This window comes from Solanum verrucosum, unplaced genomic scaffold (genome assembly GCF_900185275.1).
Source record: "Solanum verrucosum unplaced genomic scaffold, falcon-dt-bn FXZP01000022.1, whole genome shotgun sequence".
NCBI classification, from domain to species: domain Eukaryota; kingdom Viridiplantae; phylum Streptophyta; class Magnoliopsida; order Solanales; family Solanaceae; genus Solanum; species Solanum verrucosum.
The window spans coordinates 406,919-431,516 of NW_026020086.1; the positions used below are offsets into that span (position 1 = coordinate 406,919).

The window sequence follows — 24,598 nt, forward strand, 5'->3', positions numbered from 1 at the left end:
TTAATTGTGTTCTCATTCATATGTTGTATCATAGTGTTACATAGTCAACGTCGAAAATTGCTTTTGTTTTATGAAGAAGAAAAAAGAAAGTAATTGAAGGTTTCTGTACTTGTGTAGTATTACTATGTCGAAGAAACCTTCACTTATTGAATTAATAACATCTTTTATCACGTCTGGCATTCTGTTCCACTGATTGAAATCTGTGCTAGGTCTCACTGATCCTTTAGTGTTTACAGGTTTTGTTGGAAATTTCATATGTACTTTCTGGTTGATTCCTTCATTTCGATCGAAAGTTTGATCTGTGGATGTCTCTGTAGAATCTGCAACTAACCTCTATACTAGGATGTTGGTACAGTCAATCATGTCTTTCTGCTTTTTGAATTTTTGATGCAGAGTGACAGTTGGAAGTCTTGTTCCCTTAGTTTGGAGGATTTGTACAGCAAGTATCTAAAAAACAGGTATGTAATCACTTATCTCTCTTGTGTGTGGTTTGCGAGCTATTGCATAGGAGCAGGGGTTTTACCTTGTGCGCACCCAAAGGGTAGCGGCTGCGGGTTTCCCTTGTCATAAAAAAAAAATCTTATCCTGATGACGAATTTGAACCTGAGACATCACGGTTCTCAACCCACTTCAATGACCACTAGAGTGCACAGTTGGTTGCCAGAAGGAATAGTTGATTTTAAGCATTCACAAGTACGCAACTATAATGATTCTCAAGCAAGAATTTATCTTTTTAAGTTTGTTGATCGAGAGTAGTTTTTTTTTTTTTTTTTTGGGGGGGGGGGAGGCGGTTGGGAGTAAATTGTGTCCAACACAATGAATATGACATCTCTTGTATGTGGGATGCTGTTTGGTGGGTTACTTTGGCCAAACATCCCCTGCTTCCTTCTTACTTGTCTGTGCAGTTGTTTATAGTAATTTTACTTTCCAAGTCCTCCTCTCATGCTACTTGACCTTCCTCAAATATGCAGCACTGATAATGATACAATATCAAAGGGCGACAAAGAGCCAGGTAATTTATCGTATATCTTCATTCATCTTAAACTTAGTTTCTTTCATGAGGCTTGTATTTGTGATGTTACGGGTGCTATTCTAACTTGATTTTATCTTTCACAATTTGGTGTGCAGTGCTGTGTCAAGACGGCATGAAGGGAAAAAACATAAGTAGCAATGATGCCGACTCTCAGGAAAAAGTTAGCAAGAACAAGAAGAAAAAGAGAAGTGAAGACAATGATATTGCTGTTCCAGATGCGTCTCATCCTGAAAGTGTTGATAAATCCATGAAAAATGGTGCTACTGCTCAAGAGGTTTTAGCAGATGATAAGGTTAGCAATCAAATTTACATGTAAAAATACGAGCGACTAGATAGTTATCATGAGAAAAACTGAAGCATAAGAAGAGTGCTGATGACTCTTTTTCCATTATAGGCAGACGTGCCCTTGAGGAAGCAGAAGGAGAAGAAAAAGAAGAAAACTGAGGAGAAACCAGAAAATGTAGACCCTATCGACAACGATAATAATGATCTTACTGTGGAAACAACTAAAAAGGATAAAAAGAAGAAGTCCAAGGAAAAGAGTGGAGCTACTGATTCTAAGGATTCCAATAAGAGAAAAAGATTAGCTTCTGATGAAAATGCAAATCAGGGAGTTGATGGGGTTGAAACTGAAGAATCAAAGCGCAGAAAGACCGAAGACTTGGAAGAATCGAAGGCTCTTTGCACAGACAATGGAATTGAACAAAATGGTGAAGTTGTTGAAGCAAACTCTAGTGGTAATAATCAGGATGAGTTGAACAACTCTGCTAAGCAGAAATCATCAAGGAAAGACTTTTATGGATCAGCAGAGGTATGCCTGTGTCCTTTTTCTACTACCTTTTTTGGCCTTGGATTGTTAATGTGTACCAATGTTTAACAAGTGAGGTTCGTAATTTGCATTTTAATGTCGTAGTACAACTCTTGAAATGGTGATTACCTGACAGTTTCTCAAAAACAATTCTTAAATTGTGTGTTATGTACTAAAGGAAAAATTATCTAAAAGAATTCCTAATTGCAGAATAATCTCAAATCCTTCAAAATGACTTTCCGTCATGTTTGTGTCAAGTTTTAATAAATAATCTTGAAGCATGCTTGAGTTATTTTAAATTGTTTGATCTTTGAGATTTCAGCAAGTAAACTCAGGCATTTGCAGAGGATTTATATGTCCTTGTGTGGAGGATTAAGTGGGCATTATTTTTATTTTTGATTTATGGACTTTCTGCTACAGAACAGATTATGGATAATGAGACATCATAATATGATTTGATACAGAGGGATTTATTAATACAAAAGAAAAGAAAAAGGTGTGGGCAGTGAGGATTGTGAGAAATAACGGAACAGTCTGAAGAAGGATGAGGCTAGGTATCCTTTTGATAGATGGATAATGAGGGATAACAATCTCCTCATAGTTTGGGCGGGAAGAAACTTAAGTTTTTGTTCATGTAACATATGAGCTCTCCTTTAGTTTCTCTCATTTCCTCTCTCTTTCTAAATTGACTTTAGCTCATAATTCTCCTCATCATATTCTTTTCCTTTGTTTTAAACACAAAAGATTAAGTCTTGTTAAATACTCCATTCGTTTCAATTTATGTGTCTTAGTTATTATTTGGAGAGTCGAAGGATGTTTTCTTGACCATAATTTTTTCAAATATTTTGAATTGTTAACTACTGTGACTTATAGTACTTTCATGTAGTTTCTCAGTATGTTCTAAAAAAATGGATGATCTATGTTTGAATTCACACCGAACTTCAGTTAGTTTGACCCTCTGAATCAAGCCACATAAATTGAAACAAAGAGAGTATCTATTTTGACCATTCAGACAATATAGTTTAATTGGAATATTGGCCAGACATATTTAGTTGCCTCTTTTCAAGTTAGATAGTGAGAAAATATGCAATCTTGAGGAAGAGAACCATACTACTGTAAGTTTGAGACTCACAACAGCCAAAAGTACAGTGGAAAAAAACATAGGTCATGTTTACCTAGTTAAGCCCCAGCTTTGCAGTCTCTCCACTGCATAGGTAGCTTTCCATCTTTGCCGACACAATTAGCTTTTTTGGAATTTTTCATATTTGAGGCAAAACTGATGGGATTCTTTATCTTTAATTATAGAAAGGGGTGGAGGGAAGCTTTCCTGTAATCCTAACAGAATATTTCTTTTGTTCTTTCATATTAAAATTGATGATTGCAGCTTGTGTCATACACCGTTCTTTTGCTTGGTTTCATGTCCTGTCGTTCTTGCGTAATTTTGTGTGGCAATGTTACATTGGCTAACAGATGATTTATATGGTGGTTGTTGTTGGGAAGAATTATGAATGTGCTTACTGAATTATTACTGATGTTCTGAAAATGCATTTTGATTGCTATTGCAGCCAAAAACCGTAAATGCCTTTCAAAGAGTGAAAATTGATCAGGTGGAGTTTAAAGATGATAGACTTAAAGATAATTCTTATTGGGCAAAGGTATGATCAGATTCTCGTCTTCCAGCTTTTATGCTCATTAAGTATATGTTGGATATTCATCATTTACCATTCAACTAACTTTTCCACTTCTCCACGTACGACTGTTGCAGGATGGTGCAGACATTGGCTATGGTGCAAAGGCACAGGAGGTTTTGGGCCAGGTGAAAGGAAGGTATATTTTTCCAAATCCTGTCCAGAAGTTTAACGAACTTGAATTTACTTTTGACGAAGACGAATTAATTTATAAATAGAGGTTACCTAGTTGACAAGTCTTCTCGCGTGAGTTAAAATATAAATTTCTGAACTCAGATGTCAAGGGGAAGTAGGGAAAAATACTAGATTGCTTACATTTGTTAATGCTGCTATGCTTAGGAAAATTACAAATCATCTTACAAGTATACTAATCAAGATTCAATAGCATTAACTTTCATTTTGCACCAAGGTATTTACTATAGTCCTCTCCTTCCATCCCCTCTTCTCATCCTTCTGTTAAGTATTACTCCTTCCGTCCCAATTGAAGTGTCTTTCTTTCTTTTTGTTTCTTCCCAAAATAAAAGTGCTTCTTTATTTTGTAAGTTTCCAATGTCAACATCCTACCTGGCAAGTTTAGGCTCACTTCTTTAGTTTAAGAGCACAAGATTCAAGTCATCCTTCATATTTTAAACTTTGTGCCCAGTCAAAGTAACACACTTAAATTGGGATGAAAGGATTACTAGTTCTTTTCCTGGTAGTTAAACGAAGGGCATGTTACAATGTTTCTCTTTTTTTCGGTGGGTGGGTGGGGTTATTGAAACTATGAAGTGCGATGCTCTCTAGTGAGAACCCTGAGCGTGTTGATTGTCTGCATAGGTTCTACTTTTGTCGCAATGGCAAAGCTTAATTATCCATATGCTATTTCCCAGGGATTTCCGACATGAGAAAACCAAGAAGAAGCGAGGCAGTTACAGAGGAGGGATAATTGACTTGCAATCGCACTCCGTCAAGTTCAACTACTCAGATGAGGAGTAGCCTGTTTCAAGCATATTTTCAGGGAGAGCCTCTTCATCCTTTTACAAAGAAAATAGAATTATTTTTCGCCGTTGTGGGTGTTTTTATTATTTAAGCAGAACGATGAAGATTTCATTAAACTTGAAGTTGATCCTATGCAAGAAAGTCCTTTGCATTTTTTTGTTAGTTTCTTCAAGTTGTTTTTGTGCTCAGAAATTGTGTCAATTCATGAATTGTATTTAATATTAATCAACCTAGTGCCTTAATCTCTCAACATGAGAGCTGAGATTCTTATTTTCCTTTGAACTTAAATCTTCATTATTGAGTCAATTGATCAAAGCTGAAAGGCCAAGTTATAGCTAGCGTTTGGCCATAGATTTCCAAATATTCTTGGCAAATATTATTTGGGTGAAAATTTGGGTGAAGTTTCACCATGTGTTTGGCCGTAGTATTTGGGAAATATACTTCACTTTTTAGAAAAATATGGTTTATACCCATAGGTTTTAAAAACTATCAAAATTAACCATAAGTTTGTATTACAAGTCAATTGGATCTTCGTTGCAACAAATAACAAGTAGTGTCCATGCCACTAGAGCAACGTGGTAGTTTTGAGTGAGTGCAACAAGCATCATTCCATACATCGTGAAGTAGACAAAACACATGACTTTGTTACCCTGAGCCGATTGTTCATCATTTCCATCAACAATCATATCATCACTTTCATATTCACTGAATATTTCATCACTACTTTGGTGTTCACGTAAAAAATTATGTAATACAACGCAAACAATGACTATAAAGGGTGTTTTTGTAAAAAATAAAAGTTTGGTGTTAAATTTAAATTTTTTAAACTTTCCAAATAAAGAGATTTGACTTAAATACTAGAAAAAACTAGTATTTGGGAATTTGGGTTATTTGCCAAAAAAAATTGCCAAATAATGAGAAAGTGTATGAACAAACAATATTTGCCAAATTTTTTCCCAAGTTTTACTTGGGAAATCTATGGCCGAACGGGCCCATAGTATGGTGCCTTTTGAAGTCCAAATAGTTTATTGTGAACAATTAATGAGCTCCATGGGCCATTATGTTGTGGCAAAGGTGACATGTGATGTGTATGTATGAATTAAATATATCCCTTTTCTACAATAATAATGTCTAAAATTTTAAACTTTTTTGGATTCTAAAACTTGCTGATCTGTGCTAGCTAACTTAGAAGTATTAAATAAGTCAATATACTTCTTAGAAGAATATGTTTAGAAGTCGTGCGAGGTAGAAGGTATAATAGCCTTAGGATATAAAATGTAGGATTATTTCATTCCATATTTGGTTGGAGGTATTTAGGTAGTCCTTGGATTATTTATTACACCATTTTTGTCATAGTGACAGGATAAATTACCCCCTATACACGATAGAATAACTTATTTTGCAATAATTTGTTTCCAATTAAACGACCCTTCAAAGTGAAGGGGGAGCCTTGGAATAACAATAAAATTGTCTATGTGTGATTTATAAATCACGAATTGAGTCATGAAATCCACTAGGATAAGTTGCTTACACCACACCACTTGAGGTACGGCCCTTCACCGGACCCCGCTAATGTGGGTTGTAGGGCTGCCCTTAAGAACATGTTGAAAATTGCCAGACAAGTATAAAATATTTCTCAAATGAGTTTCCTAGGAAAATGTTGAGCTTTTTTAATATATATAAAAAAGCTATATAATAGTGTTATTTAAATTATTTAGTTGACCTTTAATTAGTACAAAAAATGACCTTTTTTCCCCACACAAGAAAAAAACCATTGATTGGTATTTTTGTCTTCTGAGTTGTGAGTGTGAATGGTATCATTATCCATTATCTAAATCAGCTTGTCCTCATTGTTTTAAAAGTAAATATTTCAATTGCTTACAAAAAATTAAGCAAGAATCAGGCCATTGGAAATTTATTAGCTTTTGTACCAAATTTTTTTAGTACAAAGTTTTTTTTCCACTCGGTGTCCGGAATCCATATTAGAGCTCCGATTAAATTCGGATCGCGCACTACAGGACCCATTTGGGGGTGACGCTCTTAACAAGTTTTTCTCCATATCCAGAGCTCGAACCTGAGACTTCTGGCTAAGGGTGAAGCAATCCCACCATTGCACCATAACTCATATTTGGGATAAAATCTATTACATAGGGTTTTGGATATGTTTGTTTAGAGGACAACTTGGCAGAGACAAATTTTTACTTGAGGGGTTAAAATATGAAAAAGTGAACCCAGGAAGAAGCTGAAAGGGTTCAACGTATATTATATATACATGAATAATAATTTTTAATTATATATATAAATAATGTAATTTTCTGTCCAAATCCTTTAACCCTACCTAACTCCATTCCGTCGACAAAAAAGAAATAAAATGCAATGGACGGTGGAAGTCACTCATCTTATGTTTCTTGGAAACGTATCAATATTTTTCTCCATGAAAATCCAAAACACCTATAGTTAAAATACATGAGAAAGGGAAAAAATTAATAAAATGTACATGTGTACCCTAGATTTATTTAAACCAAGAGAATTTCTTAACTTCTCTTTTAAAAAAGAAATAGGATGATAGTGGTGTTCAGACAAACTCGTTTTCTACACGCTAACTTCGCCCCCTATTGATTACTAAGGGAAAAAATTAATAAAATGTACATGTGTGCCCTAGATTTATTTAAACCAAGAGAATTTCTTAACTTCTTTTTAAAAAAAGAAATAGGATGATAGTGGTGTTCGGACAAACTCGTTTTCTACACGCTAACTTCGCCCCCTATTGATTACTATTATATTAGTACTTGTTACTTCCTCTGTTCATCTTTATCTGTCCACTAAATTAAAAATAGTTGTTCAATAATACTTGTTCAATTTAAAAAATCAAGAGATAATATATCATTTCATGTCTATTTTACCTTTGCTATTAAATATTATTCAATATCTAATGCATTTTCCAAAGCATTAAATTTAATATATTTAAAAAATAATATAGTAATATTACCTCATTGTTTCTTAAGATGTGTTTCAAGTCAACCGTGCAGGAAGTCAAGGAGTAGGTTTTAATTTTCACCTCTCACAAAAATAGGTACCGACATAAATGAATTTTGGTTTTTCAATTTATGAGTGCGGGACCATAGTTCTTTTTCTTGTTAGATTTTAAATAAATTGTAGTTAACATTTACTATATTCTATCATATTGTAACTATAACAATGACCTTCATACAGGAATACCAGATAACTCTTTCCATTAAAATTTAGGAAAATAGAAAGACCAAGAGAGTTTCAAAACTTGTTAACAAAGAAATGCTATGTATTTTCAATTATTTTTCCATATTAAAAATATTATTTTTTCTTTTGATTATCAAAAAAAGTCTTAACCTACCAAAGCATGGTGTACTGAATAAAATACATGATATTACATGCATGAAAGTCACCATATATAAGTGCAACAAGAAAATTTCTATACGGAAGCATAATTTAGTAAAAGGAGGATTAAAAATTATCTAGTATTGAGCATGTTGGCTTAACTGATTTAGATTCGTGTTTCACTCTCACACGATGAAAAACGTTTTCTTACTATAGTTTTTCTGTTTCAGGACATAAATTTAATCGAAACCTTTAATTAAGGCAGGAGAGCTAAATCACATTCATTTCACCGCACCCCTTGGTGGTGATCAAAGTCTAATAACCTTTGGATCCTCCAAACATAAGTTCAATTTATATGATTTTATATATGAATTATTGTACCTAGCAAATGCATTAAACCTTCTACTTTTAAATATTATTTGAGTCTTGATAGACAACGTTATCTGATATCTGTTGTTGATAGAAAATAACAAATATCTTGTAAAATTAGTCAAGATACAAGCAAACTAGTTTGTACATTATGATTATTAAATGGAAGAAAGTTGAATTACAATGGAAGTTTGATTATGTGTTTGGGAAGACTAGATTAATGATGGGAAATCCCAACCTTATTATAATTAATATTATTGCTTTTCATGTACTCCTGAATTAATGATCTTTTTCAAGAAATTATAACCTTGAATTAAGGAAATGAACCCCTCCCTCCCCCCCTCCCTTTCCTTGAATTAAGGAAATGAACCCCCCCTCCCCCCCCCCTCCCTTTTTCTTTTCCTCTAAAAATTATGAAGACTACTTCCATCGACCAAACAATGGATTGATAAATGACTTAGTAAAGAGATAAAAATAACTTCCATTGACCAAAAAGAGTGTTGGTTAGCCATTATATGATTTTAAAAAAACAAGAATAATATTAAAATAATCTCCATCAACCAAATAAAAAAAGTCGATTAGCGATCATGAGTTGATAAACAACTAAAAAAACAAAAACCGGTTATCAACAATAAGGTGAGTAATAGACAATAGGGAAAAAAACAAAAACAAAAATCAATAATTCTTCTATTTAACCTAACCACATACATATATATACAAACGAAATGATCATTTCAAATTTCATGCATTTTTTTCAAATCTCTTAAGTATAAAATTGAGTATATCTTATAACATAAAATTAAAAGTAAAGTTATAAAGCACTACAAGATTGACAGACAAACACATAAGAATGTTCATCATAGGACTGAAATTAACTAGAAAAGTGCACAAAACCCTTAATCCAAGATCAATACATCTTATAAACTAAGATTAAAAACCAAATTTAATTTATTAATTTGCATAATCAATTTAATTAACTCTTTTATGGAAAAAATAAAAATAAAAATAAAATATGCATGTTCTTTAATTTAAGTCTTGATGGGGTCATCCCAAGAAATTTCTTAGAAATTTCCTAAAGTAAAAGATGACCAAGACTTCTCAACTAAACCAAATCATAAAAGGAAATAAAAGGGTTAGTTATCTTGAATAATCTTTTGCCTTTTCTCACTTTTTGAACTAAGTGATTCCTTTTGGTCACATTATTAAGAGAAAGAGAATCAAAGAAAAGAAATTAGTGTGGTAAGTTACTTTTAAAATTTACATTATTTTCTTGAATTTGTATATTATCGCGATAATTTAACTTATTATAGCAGATTATCCGTAAATTTGAAGATCTTTCTTTTTAATTTTTATGAAAAGTGATTTTTAAAAGAAGTGTCTTTGAAAAGTAAAAAAATGTGTTGGGCTTTCAAAGTGTTTTTCTCAATATAAAGCAGTAATTGTTTTTGATCAAGTTTCTAAAAATATTTTTGAAGAAAAAGAACTATTTTAATTTTTGGAAAATACTTATGTTACTATTCAAAAATATTTTAAAATTAGGTCAAACATCTCAACACTTTAAATTAAATATTATTGACGGTTTAAAAGCTTAATCAAATAAGCTACTTTTACTATCAAATGAAATTATCTGCAGTTACTTTTTAAGGGCTCGTTTGACCACAAATATATTTGGAAAAAATTTGGGAACTAGTGTTTGGCCATATTAATTTGTCATTACTTGACAAATATATTTGACAAACATCTCAAGTTCCAAAATACTAGAAAAAACAAGAATTTGGCCAAATTATAATATTTGGAATTTTTTTTAAAAATTAAATCCCAAATTTTTATATTTTATAAAAACACCCATCATTTATATTTTTGAACTAAATTTCATTCCTAATTTGTTATACAAAGTTTATACTGTTATATACATATATTATATATTTTTTATCCGAGCTTGCTATCCGAAGTCACTTCCAATTTAAATAGTAACAATAGTTTCTCGTATACAAATCAATGATATGTTCCTTTTATTTTCTTCCTATTTTTTTTTTTTCAAATTCACATCAATTATGTTCATAGTAATGGCTTTTTACGAAAAAAAAAACATTATTAAATGACAATACAATTATGTATTTTTAATAATTTTTAGAATTTATGGGTATAAATTATATTTTTTTAAAAACTTAATTATTTTTTCCAAAATATATGGTGAAACTTCACCTAAAAATAACTTACTAAAAATATTTTAAAATTTGTGACAAAAAAAACTAGCTTAAGTTTATGTAAATTATGATTATATTGTTGAACCTAGACGCATTCAACTTTAATTTAAGTCCACTCTTCTTATTTTCAGCTTTTACAACGAGACATTTTTCTTTAAACTAAAGTATAGTCCTCTTTTTTCCTTTATTCTTTTTTTAAAAAGTTTTACGCACATTCGATTTTAAAATTCTTCAATATATCTTGAGATTCTTGATTAAATATATTATTCTTGACCTTATTGTATAATTTTTTTATTCTTTGTCTCTTACTGTGGATAAATAGGATTCAAGAAAATGCTTGTGCCAATGATTCTGGTGGACTTCAACTTCATCTTTAGGTTATTCACAAATCACTCAAGGCAAGTATATATCACTTTATATGAATATAGTTGTACATTAATTTGATTCTTTTCATATACTGTTTTTTTTTATAGTTATTTTACACCAAAGAGTTTCATTTTTGTATAGTTGTGATAGATATCATATAACTTTTCAAACTTTACGTAAATATAAAATACTTTATATATCAGACTGTAACGATGTGATATAACGTTATTAGGGAAAAAGTGAGGGAGAAAAGGGGGAAAAGGACAAACATTTTATGGTACGACAGTGTAATAAGTCTTACTACCTTGTTGACTTTAGTGGGAGACTTGATCCAAAAAGAAAACACAAATAACTTAAATATTAGAAATTATAATTTATAATTATTGATTTATTTTTTATCTTTTTAACTTTAAATAAATAATTAAAATTATTCTTTTATGTTAACTAATACACTTCAAAAATATTAAAATTTATTTTAATTTTAAAATATTCCAGATTAATCAATTCAAACAAACTCTTTTAACTCCACTCTTCTCATGCATACGTATGATCAAAAATCAAACTCTACAATTAGTAGAGTGCATGTGGACAATATTGAGAACATAACTCTCAATGCGCTCGTATTCAATATATGAAAAAGTAAACAGAAAAAATGTTCAATATTTATTATATATAAATCAACAAAAAAGTCTTGATGAAACCTTTTATCCAAGCTTCGCTAATATGAATCGCAATAATTTTTCCAAATTACTTCTGATAATCCCTACAACTTCCTCGTTCCTATAATAATTAATTAGCCGATTAATTTTATTTATTAGTATATTCAAAAATATCGTTTTCACCAAGTATCCTCAAGATAATTAACTTTAATATCAAATGTTGAAAACTTAAGGAGGAGAAAATATTTTCAATCAATCGTGGTTCTCCTAAAAATAAAAGGACAATTTTTTTTTTAATTCTTTCAACTTAGAGCCTGTTTAGCGTTGTTATTGAGAGACCAAAAACACTTTTTTTGAAAAATTAAGTATTTGACAAAATAAGCCAAACGATCCAGATCTATTATTCATTCAATGGGAATATTATTGAATGGAGGCAGAAGCAATTTTCTACATTTGAAAAAAAAAAATTAAAAAAATCGGTTTATTAAAAAAAAGCAGAAACAGAAGTAAAAAAAATATCAATTTTGAGTTTATAATTTGTGGTCCAAGTAGAGACAATAAGAACAATATCCACCGTCCACAAATTAAGATAATTAAACAATGTTGCTAATTAATCCTAGGTAAACGTATACAATTCTTAAAAGTGCATGCACGTCTGTTTTAGCCCATAGAATAAAATTTCCACTTTATATGAATTATTAAAATAAAATAAATAAAATTAATTAGTCTCTACTGCCTGTAGAATGAAGAAAGGTACTGTTCTTATCGTGATTTGCAGGTTTGAGAGCCATATGTAATAATAATATGTGACGTTGTTTAACTGGACATAAAAAGAATTTAATTTTTTTTAATTAATAATTTAAAATAAATCTTATATACTTGTGTGCTTATAGAAAAGATAAGAAGGTATAAGTAAAAGTTTGTGATGGTTAATAAAGTGGAACAAAAATTATAAAATGTCTTGGTACCTAGTTAAAAAATTAATCTAAAGAAATCGACGATTATCGCTAGTTAAACTCATGAAAATCATACTTGTGTTTTATATTTTTTCAAAATAAGAAAATCGTCAATACATCGTCTTTTTAATGAAGTTCGACAGACCTCAGATGATTTATAAAATGCAAAATTATTATCAAAAAGTACAAATAAAGACGTCGAATGTGTTTATGAAAGAGCATGAGTAATCTCATGATAAAATTATTCAATGTCATGATAATTCCTTGAGCTCAATTTCGATTTGCTATATTTTTCTTTAAAAATATATATATTCTGGAAAACCGATAAAGTTCCTCAATTTTTAAAATTTAATCTTATTTTAATTTTTTAAATATAAAAATTGATATTTATAAATTTAATGAAATCAACTGACGTTCCTCAATTATAATGAAGACAATCCATCGATTTTCATAAATCGACACATAAATTTTTTTCAATACAATTTAGTCCGCCAATTTCTCTCTCTATATTTACGTGGTAAGAATTAGATTTACATTTATTTTATGGGAAAAAGGATAAATATACCCCCGAACTATCATAAATGGTATGTAGATACCCTCCATCATACTTTTGGGACATTGGTGCCCCTACCGTCTAAAAACTAGAGCATATATGCCCTTCACTCTAACGGAAGACTAAATAGGGACACGTGGCACAATTTTATCCATCGACAAATGTCGGATCGGTGGATAAGATTATGACACGTGTATGTCTATTAGTATAAAATGTATATATGCTCTAGTTTTTGGACGGCAGGGGCACCAATGTCCCAAAAGTATGACGAAGGGTATTTGCATGCCATTTACAATAGTTCGAAATATATTTGTCATTTTTTCCTTATTTTATCTCCTTATATCCTATATTCCTGCTTATGAAATTTTATCAAATATATTAATATTATTAATAATATTTTAACTCAATTTTAAACCATAATCAACGAACTTCTATCGATTTCGACTTTCGACCTAGATCTCATTCATAAGGAAATCCGTTGAACGTGTAGGTTGTGCACGACAGCAATGATATAAGGGATTAGAATATTCTCTGTTTAATATCAATTAAAATAATGTGGATATATATTAACCTACCTTTAATGTAATATCTAGCTCAATTTTGTGGTTTTTTTTTTTTTTTTTGGAATAAAAGAAAAAAAAAGTCAAATATATCTTTAATTTTAATATTTAGAATAGATATAATTTTGGTTAAAAAGTCAAATAGTATTTATTCAACCCCTTTTTGTTAACAAAATTATATTTATTATAAATAATTTAAAATTGATTTTAAATTAAAAAATTACATTGAATCTTAGTAGCTCAGTTAATTGGCTACATGAACTTTCATCTTTTGATGAGTGTTCAATTTACCATAGTGTAATCCCTTCCCCATTTTCCCTTCTCCTATCCCCGATTTATTTTTAAAATAAATAAATTACATGATTTTGAAAAATTACCTCACGCATTTGCTTACCCCTTTAGACCCAGTTTAAATGAAAAAAAACTTTATTCATCTCTTACTCAGTCATAAAATGAATTTGTACATTAAACACATCATACACACATAGACAAAACATTTCACCTTGACAAAAATTAAATAAATAATTAGTATTAGTTAAGATTAAAGATTAAAAGACTATTATCCCAAAGTAGTAATATTCTTTTATAAAATTATCACGACCCAGACCATTGTGATTGACACCCACACTAACCCTCCGGTGGGAGAACCACTACTACAACTCAAACCAAGAAACTAAACAATAAACTAAAGCATTTAAGTTACAGAAGCAAGTTAAATAGCTAAAAACTGAAATTCCCATAAACTTCCAAAAGAACTAACAACTAAACAAATGCAGAAATAACACCTAGAACCTGAAAGTCAATGTATCAAAACATCTAACAATGAACCAAAGTCTAAACAAGAAGGGTCACAACCCCAAATTAACGAACTAATAACTAACTAGAAAGTCTAAGTCCGAAATGTGGACATAGACAAAAGGAGAACTCATGGCAGCCCGGAAGAACTGACTCACCCTTGAATTCGAAGCGATCACTGATCTTCTAAGTGAGGTCTGTCAATAATCACTTGAAGATGCCCTGTACTCAACAAACAAAGAGCAAATGCAGTATCAGTACACAATCACAGTGTCTTGGTAGGATCACGCGGCTATCCCACTAAGTGCAACATATATAAGCCATCACAATAATATAATCACATGCATATATCAAACATATACAATATTATCAACTTACGAACAAGGTACAATTTCACATTTCTCAAGACACACAATTATATCAAATCATTGGTCCTCTCATGGAACTCAAACCCAAATTGTTAGCATACCGGAACGTGGTACCCGATCTAATGATTATGTCGGAACGTGGCAACCGATCCCATAATTAGTGTGTCAGAACGCAACACCTGATCCATTCAACAAGCCACAATCACAATCACAAAATACATTCTCATAATCATACAATTAAGTCATGATTCATGACATTCATCATTCATATTTCCTCATTTACAATTAATGTGATCAATAATGCAGCATTCGCATACAAACATGTATCATAATGAAGCAAGAACAAACATACATCACACAATCATAGAATCACAACCATCACCTACCTCGAAAAAAGCTTGAAACCCTAAGAAACTTGATCCTTCCCTTTCCGGATTCGTTCCGCTTGTTCTTGGTCTATAAACAATCAATATAATACGGATATCAATAAACAATCACTAATTACGTGGAGTACTAACAATTCTAACAACCCTAGATCACACCCATGATCCAAAGTATCCAAATTAGGGTTGTTTCCATCATAAATTCTAAATCAAATCTCTTCCCCATTGATAATTACCCATTAGATTACGTTATACGGATCGAAAAATGAATTTGGGGGGTTAAAATCTTATCTTTGGCCTTAAGAATGGTGGAAAACTATCAAGAATCGCATGGGGTCGTTCCTTAGCTCTAAAATCGAAAAGTGCAGAATAAAGACGTTTTGGGGTTTATTTACAACTTTAAGTCGCGTCTAGTCCGCCACAGCGACAGTGCGACACTCACCCCTCTACAACGACAAAAATTTCACCCCAACGGCTTGCCCAAACCAGTAAGCTATTTTAATAATTTCAAGACCCTCATTTCACAACACACCTTCCACCAACGACACTCAGAAAATACCATTTAAGCTAAGATCAATTTCGAGAGTTCTACTCGCCGAATTCAATTCCGTAAAGTCGTACGGACTCCTTAACGACTTATCTAACTACTCATGTAATCAAAATCATAATTTGATCACACGATTGTTACTAGATTTTTCTATACTTTAATGATTTCGATTTCGTCCAAATCTGGACTAGGTTGAGAAATTCTAAGTTACTACGAAAAAGTTTTCCGATCCAAATTTTTCCCGTTAGATTTTTTAAAACGACGAAACCCAGTCGTTACAATATATACCAATTTACCCATCACTCGTTCCCGAGTGACAAAACTTAAGAAAACAGGTTAAGAGAAAAATGAAGTAGTACCTGAATCGATGAACAATTGGGGATACTTGTCTCGCATGTCCCTCTCGGTTTCCCAAGTAGCTTCCTCAACTGGACGATGCTTCCATTGGACTTTCACGGACTTAATCTCTTTGGTCCTCAACATACGCACATCACAATTAAGAATTGCAATCGGTTCCTCCTCATATTGGAGGTCTTTGTCTAACACAATTGCGTCACACTTAATGATATAATCCCCGTCACCATGATACCTTTTCAACATGGACACATGAAATACCGAATGAACTCGTGATAAATTGGGAGGTAAAGCCAATTTATACGCCACCGATCGTACACGTTCAACAACCTTAAAGGGACCAATGTATCGTAGACTTATCTCACCTTTCTTGCCAAATCTCATCACCCCTTTCACGGGTGATATCTTAAGAAGAACATTCTCACCGTTCTGAAACGCCATGTCTCTTACCTTATGATCCGCATACTTTTTCTGTCTAATCTGGGCAGCTAAAAGCTTAGCTTGAATACTCATCACCTTATCTTGAGTATCCTTCACTAAATCACCCCCCAAAGGTTTCACATCCCCAGCCTCGAACCATCTTATGGGTAATCTACATTCCCTCCCATAAAGTGCCTCAAACGGTGTCATATCTATGATTGAGTGATAACTATTATTATAAAAGCTCACACAAAGATAAAAACTTATCCCAATGTCCTCCAAAATCAATCACACATGCCCTTAACATGTCTTCTAACGCTTGAATAGTCCTCTCTGACTGTCCGTCTGTCTGTGGATGGAAGACTGTACTAAAAGTGAGTTGTGTCCCCAATTCATCATGTAATTTCCTCTAAAATTTGGATGTGAATTGGGTACCACGGTCTGAGATGATAGAGAGGGGCACCCCATGCAACTTCACTATATCTTTCACATACACCTTAGCCAATTGTTCAGCATTATAATCTATTCTTACCGAAATAAAATAGGCTGACTTAGTCAATCTATCAACCACTACCCAAATAAAATAAAATTTTCCCACAGTCTTAGGAAGACCAACCACAAAATCCATGGCTATCATTTCCCACTTCCATTCCGGAATTTGCATTCTTTGACGCAAACCTGCAGGCCTCTGATGTTCATATTTTACTTGTTGGAAATTTTGACACTTAGCCACAAACTCCGCTATATCCTTCTTTATGCCCGGCCACCAATAAATTTGTTTCAAGTCTCGATACATCTTCGTCACACTGGGATGAATAGAATATCGCGAACCATGAGATTCTGCCAATAATTTCTGAATCAAGTTATCAACTCGAGGAACACAAATTCTTCTTTTAAAACTGAGCACGCCTTTCGCATCAAGAGTGGTCTCTTGTGCCTTACCACTCACAATTTGCTTTCTAAGCTCCTCCAAATTTTTATCTTCAAATTATTTGGCCTTGATCTCATCAATGAATGTGGCCCTCACTTCAATGTTAGCTAACACCCCACCTCTTTCTCAGATGCTCAACTGCATGAACTTAGACACTAAGATCTGAATTTCCTTAGCCAAAGGTCGTTTGGATACACTCAAACAAGTCAAACTACCCATACTTACCATTTTTCGACTCAAAACGTCTTCCACCACATTAGCCTTGCTCGATGGTATTGAATAGTGATATCATAATCTTTAAGTAACTCTATCCACCTTTGTTGTCTCAAATTCAGATCTTTTTGAGTGAACACATGCTGCAAATTACGATGATCAGTAAACACTTCACACTTAACACCATAGAGGTAATGTCGCCAGATCTTAAGAGCAAACACTACCGCTGCCAACTCCAAATCATGTGTTGAATAATTTCTCTCATGAACCTTCAATTGACGCGAGACATAAGCTATAACATTCTTATCGTGCATCAACACAACACCCAAACCAAAATGTGAAGTATCACAATAAACAATAAAATCTTTACATTCCACTGATAATGCTAGGATAGGTGCAGTGGTCAAGAAAGTCTTGAGCTTTTCAAATCTCTCCTCACATTTTTTAGTCCATTCAAATGGTATCTCCTTTTTGGTCAAATTTTTCAAGTGAGTGGCAATAGAAGAAAAGTTCTTCACAAATCGACGATAATAGCTAGCGAGCCCCACAAAACTCCTAACTTCTGTCACCGAGCTAGGCCGAACCCAATTCTTAACCGCCTCAATCTGTTGAGGATCTACCATTACCCCTTCTTTTGAAACTACATTCCCCAAAAATGCAACCGAAGTCAGCCAAAATTCACACTTAGAGAATTTCACATATAACCTTTGTTTTTCGAGAACACCCAAAGCAATACGAAGATGGTCGACATGCTCTTTCTCACTTTTCGAATAGACCAAAATGTCATCAATAAAGACTACGAGTCAAGAAATGGCTTGAACACCCCATTCATCAAACTCATGAAAACTGCAAGTGCATTGGTCAAACCAAAAGACATAACTAGGAATTCATAGTTCCCATATCGAGTTCTAAACGCCGTCATGGGTACATCCTCATGCCTAATTTTTGACTGATGGTAACCAGACCTTAGATCAATCTTAGAGAAAATTGACGCCCCTTGCAATTGGTCAAAAAGATCATTTATTCGAGGAAGAGGATATTTGTTTCGAATAGTGACCCTATTCAATTGCCGGTAATCTATACACATTCTCATACTACCATTTTTTTTCTTAACACACAAAACTGGAGCACCCCATGGGGAAGCACTATGACGAATAAATCCCTTATCAAAAAGTTCTTGGATTTGAGCCTTAAGCTCTCTTAATTCTGCTGGAGCCATGTGATATGGAGGAATGAAAATGGGACAAGTACCAAGTTCTAAATCAATGCAGAAGTCTATATTCCTATCCAGAGGCATACTAGGCAAGTCATTAGGAAACACTTCTCTAAATTCTGACACCACAGGAATAGACTCAATGGATGGTACCTCAATCTCAACATCCTTAATATGAGCCAAATAAGCCAAACAACTCTACCCTATCAATTTTCTAGCCCAAATGGAGAATATGATCTTAGCTTGCTTAGGCTTGTACACCTCTTCCCACTCTAATTTTTCCCTTCCCGGAATTTCTAGAGTTACAAACTTAGTATTATAATTAAGCACATCATAATAGGGGGACAACCAAGTCATGCCTAAGATTATATCAAAATCAGTTATATCCAGAATCACCAAATCAGCCCAAGTCTGAAAACCTATACACAAAATAGAACAAGCACGATAGACATGAGTGACTATGACTGACTCTCAAACTGGGGTAGAAACATGGATAAGGGCATCAAGTATATCACAAATCATAGCAAATTATGAGACAAATCGCACAAAATCATAGGAATAAGTAGAACCCGGATCAAATAACATATTAGCCATTCGGTCACATACAAGAATAATACATGTGATCATCGCGTCAGAAGCCTCCGTCTCATTCTTGCCCGAAAAGGCATAACACTAAACCCTATCATCTTGACGAGCCACTTCCCTGCCTTGTTGCACATTACCCCTTCCTGCATTACCATTTCCTCTACCTCCACGACCTCGCTGATTACCTACTCGTCCACCTTGTGGACGTCCTCAACCATTATTACCATTCTCGGCGGGTACCACTGCTCTAAACTGTTGTTGCACGGAATCTAACACACGTGGGTGGGGACAATCTCTCCTCATATGCTTAGGTTCACCACAGTTGTAACATGTACGATCAAAACATGGCCTGCTGCCCGCTGAAGGTGTGACTCATTGGCTATCCTGAATCAAATTATGAGATGGAGTTCCCGAGTAATTACCTGTAAAGGTGGGAATAGCAGACTGAATTGGCTTGGCTGCAAGCGTTGGCCTCCCTGAACCTCTGGAATAAGAACCTTGAAAATTGCCTGAATTCTTGGCCCTTTTTTCCAATGTCTTAGCCTGATCGTCTCGCCTCACCTCCTCCACTTTCTTAACATAATTTGTTGCCTCATTAAAGCTACCATTTGCTGAGGTCATATGAACAGATAATACCTGTAACTCAGAGTTCAATCCCCTAATAAATAAACGGATCCTCTTCTCCTCAGTAGTCACCAATTGCGTAGCATATCTAGACAAAGCATGAAACTTGGCCTCTTAAGCAACAACATACTATCACATTGCTCCAAAGCCATGAACTCATCTTTCTTGCGATCCCTCAAAGTTCTAAGCACATATTTCTCTAAAAACAGAGCATGAAACTGGGTCCAAGAGAGTGGGGGTAAAGTTGAAGATCTGCATTCCATATGATCCCACCACTATTGCTTAGCCTCGCCTTGAAGTTGAAGGGTCACAAATTCAACCCCATGTTGATGGACAATTCCCAACTTATGAAGCCTCTCATAGCAATCTAAGATAAACTCATAAACATCATCATTCTCAGAACCAAGAAACACATGAGGCTTTAGCTTCAAAAACTTAGTCAACATTTCATGCTCATTACCATTCATAACAGAACCCAACAAAAGACGGAAGAAAACATCATTACCTCCCGCTCCACCCGTCTTGGGAACAGCGCTAGCAACATGGGTATTAGCGGGAGCTTGAGTTGCTTGAACAGAAGGAAGCACTTTAGGACCAACCAACCCTTTCAAGAATGACATGATCTGTCGAGCTAACACTGGGTCTATGGGAGGAACATCGGTAGTCTCAGCCTGCACCTTTTCCTCTTGTCCCACCCTCAACGTTTTCAACCTCGATATCCTATTCAATTTCTTCGTGATGTACGAGAGGGGACTTATTTTAGGGAACATTTTCGACCGGAACCCTATATCTAGCAGGTGCCACTCTTCCTCGACCTCTACCCCTAGCTCTTCCTCTACCCCTACCTCGACCGCGACCTCTCGATGCAGATTCCTCAACTGGAGCATTGACCGGAGTTATGAGGCTGACGTCGTTGAATCTAGTGTTAACCATCTGGGGACAGAAAAATGAAGGAGGTTAGATACCAATTTGAATCGCCATATACCAATTGGAATCAAGTCATAGCCTCTCGAAGAAAAGTAAATGCGTCTCCGTACCGCTCCGCAAGACTTCAATAGACTCATTTTGGTACATCGAGATCAACGAACCTAGACTCTGATACTAACTTTGTCACGACCCAGACCATCGTGATTGACACCCACACTAACCCTCCAATGGGAGAATCACTACTACAACCCAAACCAAGCAACTAAACCAAAAATTAAAGCATTTAAGTAACAGAAGCAAGTTAAATAGCTAAAAACTGAAGTTCCCATAAACTTTCAAAAGATCTATCAACTAAACAAATGCGAAAATAACACCTAGAATTCCTGAAAGTCAATGTACCAAAACATCTAACAATGAACCAAAGTTTAAACAAGAAGGGTTACAACCCCGAACTAACGAACTAATAACTAACTAGAGAGTCTAAAGCTGAAATATGGACATGAAAAGAGAACTCATGGCAGCCCGGAAGAACTGACTCACCCTTGAATTCGAAGCGATCACTGATCTTCTAAGCGAGGTCTGTCAATAGCCGCCTAAAGATGTCCTGTACTCAACAAAGAAAGAGCAAGTGCAGTGTCAGTACACAACCACAGTGTACTGGTAGGAGCACACGACTATCTCATTAAGTGCAACATATATAAGTCATCACAACAATATAATCATATACATATATCGAACATATACAATATTATCAATATTTACGAACAAGGTACATTTTCATATTTCTCAAGACACACAATTATATCAAATCATTGGTCCTCTCATAGAACTCAAACCCAAACTATTAGCATACCGAAACGTACCCGATCCAATGATTATGTCGGAACATGGTAACTGATCCCATAATTATGCCGGAGCGTGGCAATCGATCCAAGTTAGTGTGTCGGAACGCAACACCCGATCCATTCAATAAGTCACAATCACAATCACAAAGTACATTCTCATAATCGTACGGACTCTTTAACGACTTACCTAACTACTCACGTAATCAAAATCATAATTAGATCACCCGATTGTTACCAGCTTTTTCTAGACTTTAATGACTCCGATTTCGTTCAAATCTGAACTAAGTTGAGAAATTCCAAGGTACTACGAAAAGGTTTTCCGACCCAAAAAAAATTCCCATTGGCTTTTCTATAACGACGGAACCCGATCGTTACAAAAATTAAATGTAAAATATTTTTCTTACCCGACTCCACCACCCACTTCCTCTTACCGTACCCCTCTCCCCCCCCCCCCCCCCCTCAAATAATAATTTAGATATTATTATATATATTTTAAAATAATTCCACCCACCTAACTCTCCATTCTATTTTTTTTCTCGTTTTGTGTTAGACATATACATATATTTTTAGGTGGTAGAGTTTAAAAAATATAATTTCTTAGGATAATAATATTTTAGTCTTTAATTAAGGCTAATAATTCATTTTTTAGATTTTATCAAAGTGAAATATTTTATCCATGTAGAATGTCATGTGTCAAGGTTTTTACAAATTAAAGAGAGAGTGTATATAACACACCACTTAGGTGTGTTTCTCAAACTAAGAAGTACAATAGTTTATTTATGAAATTCACACTTGCAATAATTTAGATATGAAACTCAAAAAAGAAGATAATTTAGGTGTGTTTTTTACGCTTATTTCTTTTAAAAAATAACCTCACCCATTTACTTACCCCTCTAGACCGGATTTCAATGAGAAAACTCTATCCATCTCTTACTTCATACTCATCATAAAATGGATTTGGTCATTGAGTAGATCCTATACACGTATTATATTATGTGAAAATTACATTAAAATTTTTTTATAAATCACAATAATTAGCAATTTAAAATCTAAAATAAATATATATAAAAAAATTGATTGACTCTCAAATTCAACCGTATCACTTAAATTGAGATAAAAAAAGCAACATATATCATGTGAAAATTACATGTAAACCATATTATGAATGATAATAATTAACAATTTAAAATATTTTAAAATCTGTTAAAATATTATTTAACTTCAAATTTCATATGTATAAAATATATTAAAATAAAAAAAAAAAACATATATTGATCATGTGTAACACGATTTCGTATCTAATATACAAAGAGGGAGTACTAACATGAAGTCCAAAGTTAAAGACAAGTACAAATTGGAAAGTGACTTTACCTTTTAAACAAAAACATTTTAAGTACTTTAAGCATTACGGCAGGTATGAACACCAACAATTGATACCCCTAACTATAGAATAAAATATAAATTTCTAATATTAAAGGACATGTTTGACTTGAAGTATTACAGATGGTAACTTATGGTTTTTGACTTATTTTTGTTAATTTGATTTAAAAATAAGTGCTTATAAGTACTTTTTAATTTTATCCAAACATTTCAAAATTGTTTAAAAATTATTTTGGTTTAAAAACACCTAAAATAAGTCAATTCAAACGGACACTCAGTCTGAAATTGGCTTTTATATTCATACTAGTAAAAAATAGCCTGTGTTGTGCACGAACCCAATAATATATGTGAAATATTTAAGATAGATTCTTTTATCATAATAAACTTCATAAATTAGTTGGTCCAAATTTTTTAAATGTATTATCCAAAAACGTTTAAATATATTATCCATTTTTTTTTTGTATCATGTGTTTATAAATTATTCTCTCTAACATGGATTAATATTGTATTATAAATATATTATAAGTGTATTAAAGTATATGATAAACGTATTATCCATGAATAAAATTTATATCATATGCGTTTATAAACTATTCTCTCTAACATGTATTAAAATTGTATTATAAATGTATTATAAGTGTCCAGTGAAAAATAATATGTTGTTGTTGTCAATGATAAATATTTTCTTAATAGAGGATATCTATGCAAGTTTTCCTTTATAATTTGTGGATAATCTTTATATTTGAATATAATGCTATTTTAGAAGTGTGCTAACAAACAAACTATAAGTTATTTTTTAAATTCGAAATATAACGTAAAATTAGTTTTGAATTTTCAAATAAAATCAATTACTCCCTCTGTCTCAATTTATGTGACACATTGCGCTTTCCGAAAGTCAAACAATTAAGTTTGATCGAGAATTTGCGCATGACATCTTCAATTCTTTTAAATGAAATTTATATATTTATAAACTACTTAAAAAGTATTATAAGTTACAATAATCGATAATCGGAAAACTTTAAAAATGTATGATCAAAGATAGACTTATTTAAATTTCAAAATTCAAAATGAGTCATATAAATTGAAACGGAGGAAATAATAAATTTTACCGAAAAAAATTATACGGAGAGAAGTTCTATATTAGAATTGTTTTGCTGAACCTTAAAAGTGAAGGGAAAGAGTTGGGTGAGACCCATAATAAGTATCACTCGTAAGCTCAATAGATGAGGTAACCAAAGGTTAATTATGTCAGAGAATTCCAAAAAAGTCATAAAAGTTGCAACAAGCTGAACATTAGAAGCTATAAAATAAAAGGAATGGACAAAAAATTCCTCAATCTATTGTAGAAATTTCGGGAAGCACACATGTTGACGGAGCACGGGCTCAATCATTATTATTTAAAATTCGTAATATTTATTTGTGGTATTTCGTCGATAGAATTTCAAGAATTAACTATAATAAATTTAAAATAAATAAGTAAAA

General features: G+C 33.0%; 1 protein-coding gene across 2 annotated transcripts in view; it reads left to right on the top strand.

Moving 5' to 3' along the window:
- The window catches only part of LOC125824606 (suppressor protein SRP40), a 63,508-nt gene that overhangs the window by 1,144 nt on the left and 37,766 nt on the right, over nt 1-24,598 (top strand). Inside the window, exons 2-8 of one of the 2 annotated variants that reach the window (XM_049504010.1) lie at nt 394-458; nt 972-1,012; nt 1,129-1,325; nt 1,428-1,844; nt 3,407-3,496; nt 3,607-3,668; nt 4,399-4,786. In XM_049504010.1, the coding sequence (XP_049359967.1) occupies nt 394-458; nt 972-1,012; nt 1,129-1,325; nt 1,428-1,844; nt 3,407-3,496; nt 3,607-3,668; nt 4,399-4,504 (978 nt within the window). In that variant the 3' untranslated portion in view covers nt 4,505-4,786. Of the gene's footprint in view, nt 1-393; nt 459-971; nt 1,013-1,128; nt 1,326-1,427; nt 1,845-3,406; nt 3,497-3,606; nt 3,669-4,398; nt 4,787-24,598 lie in introns of those variants that run through there. The other variant, XM_049504011.1, reaches the window with a different exon arrangement.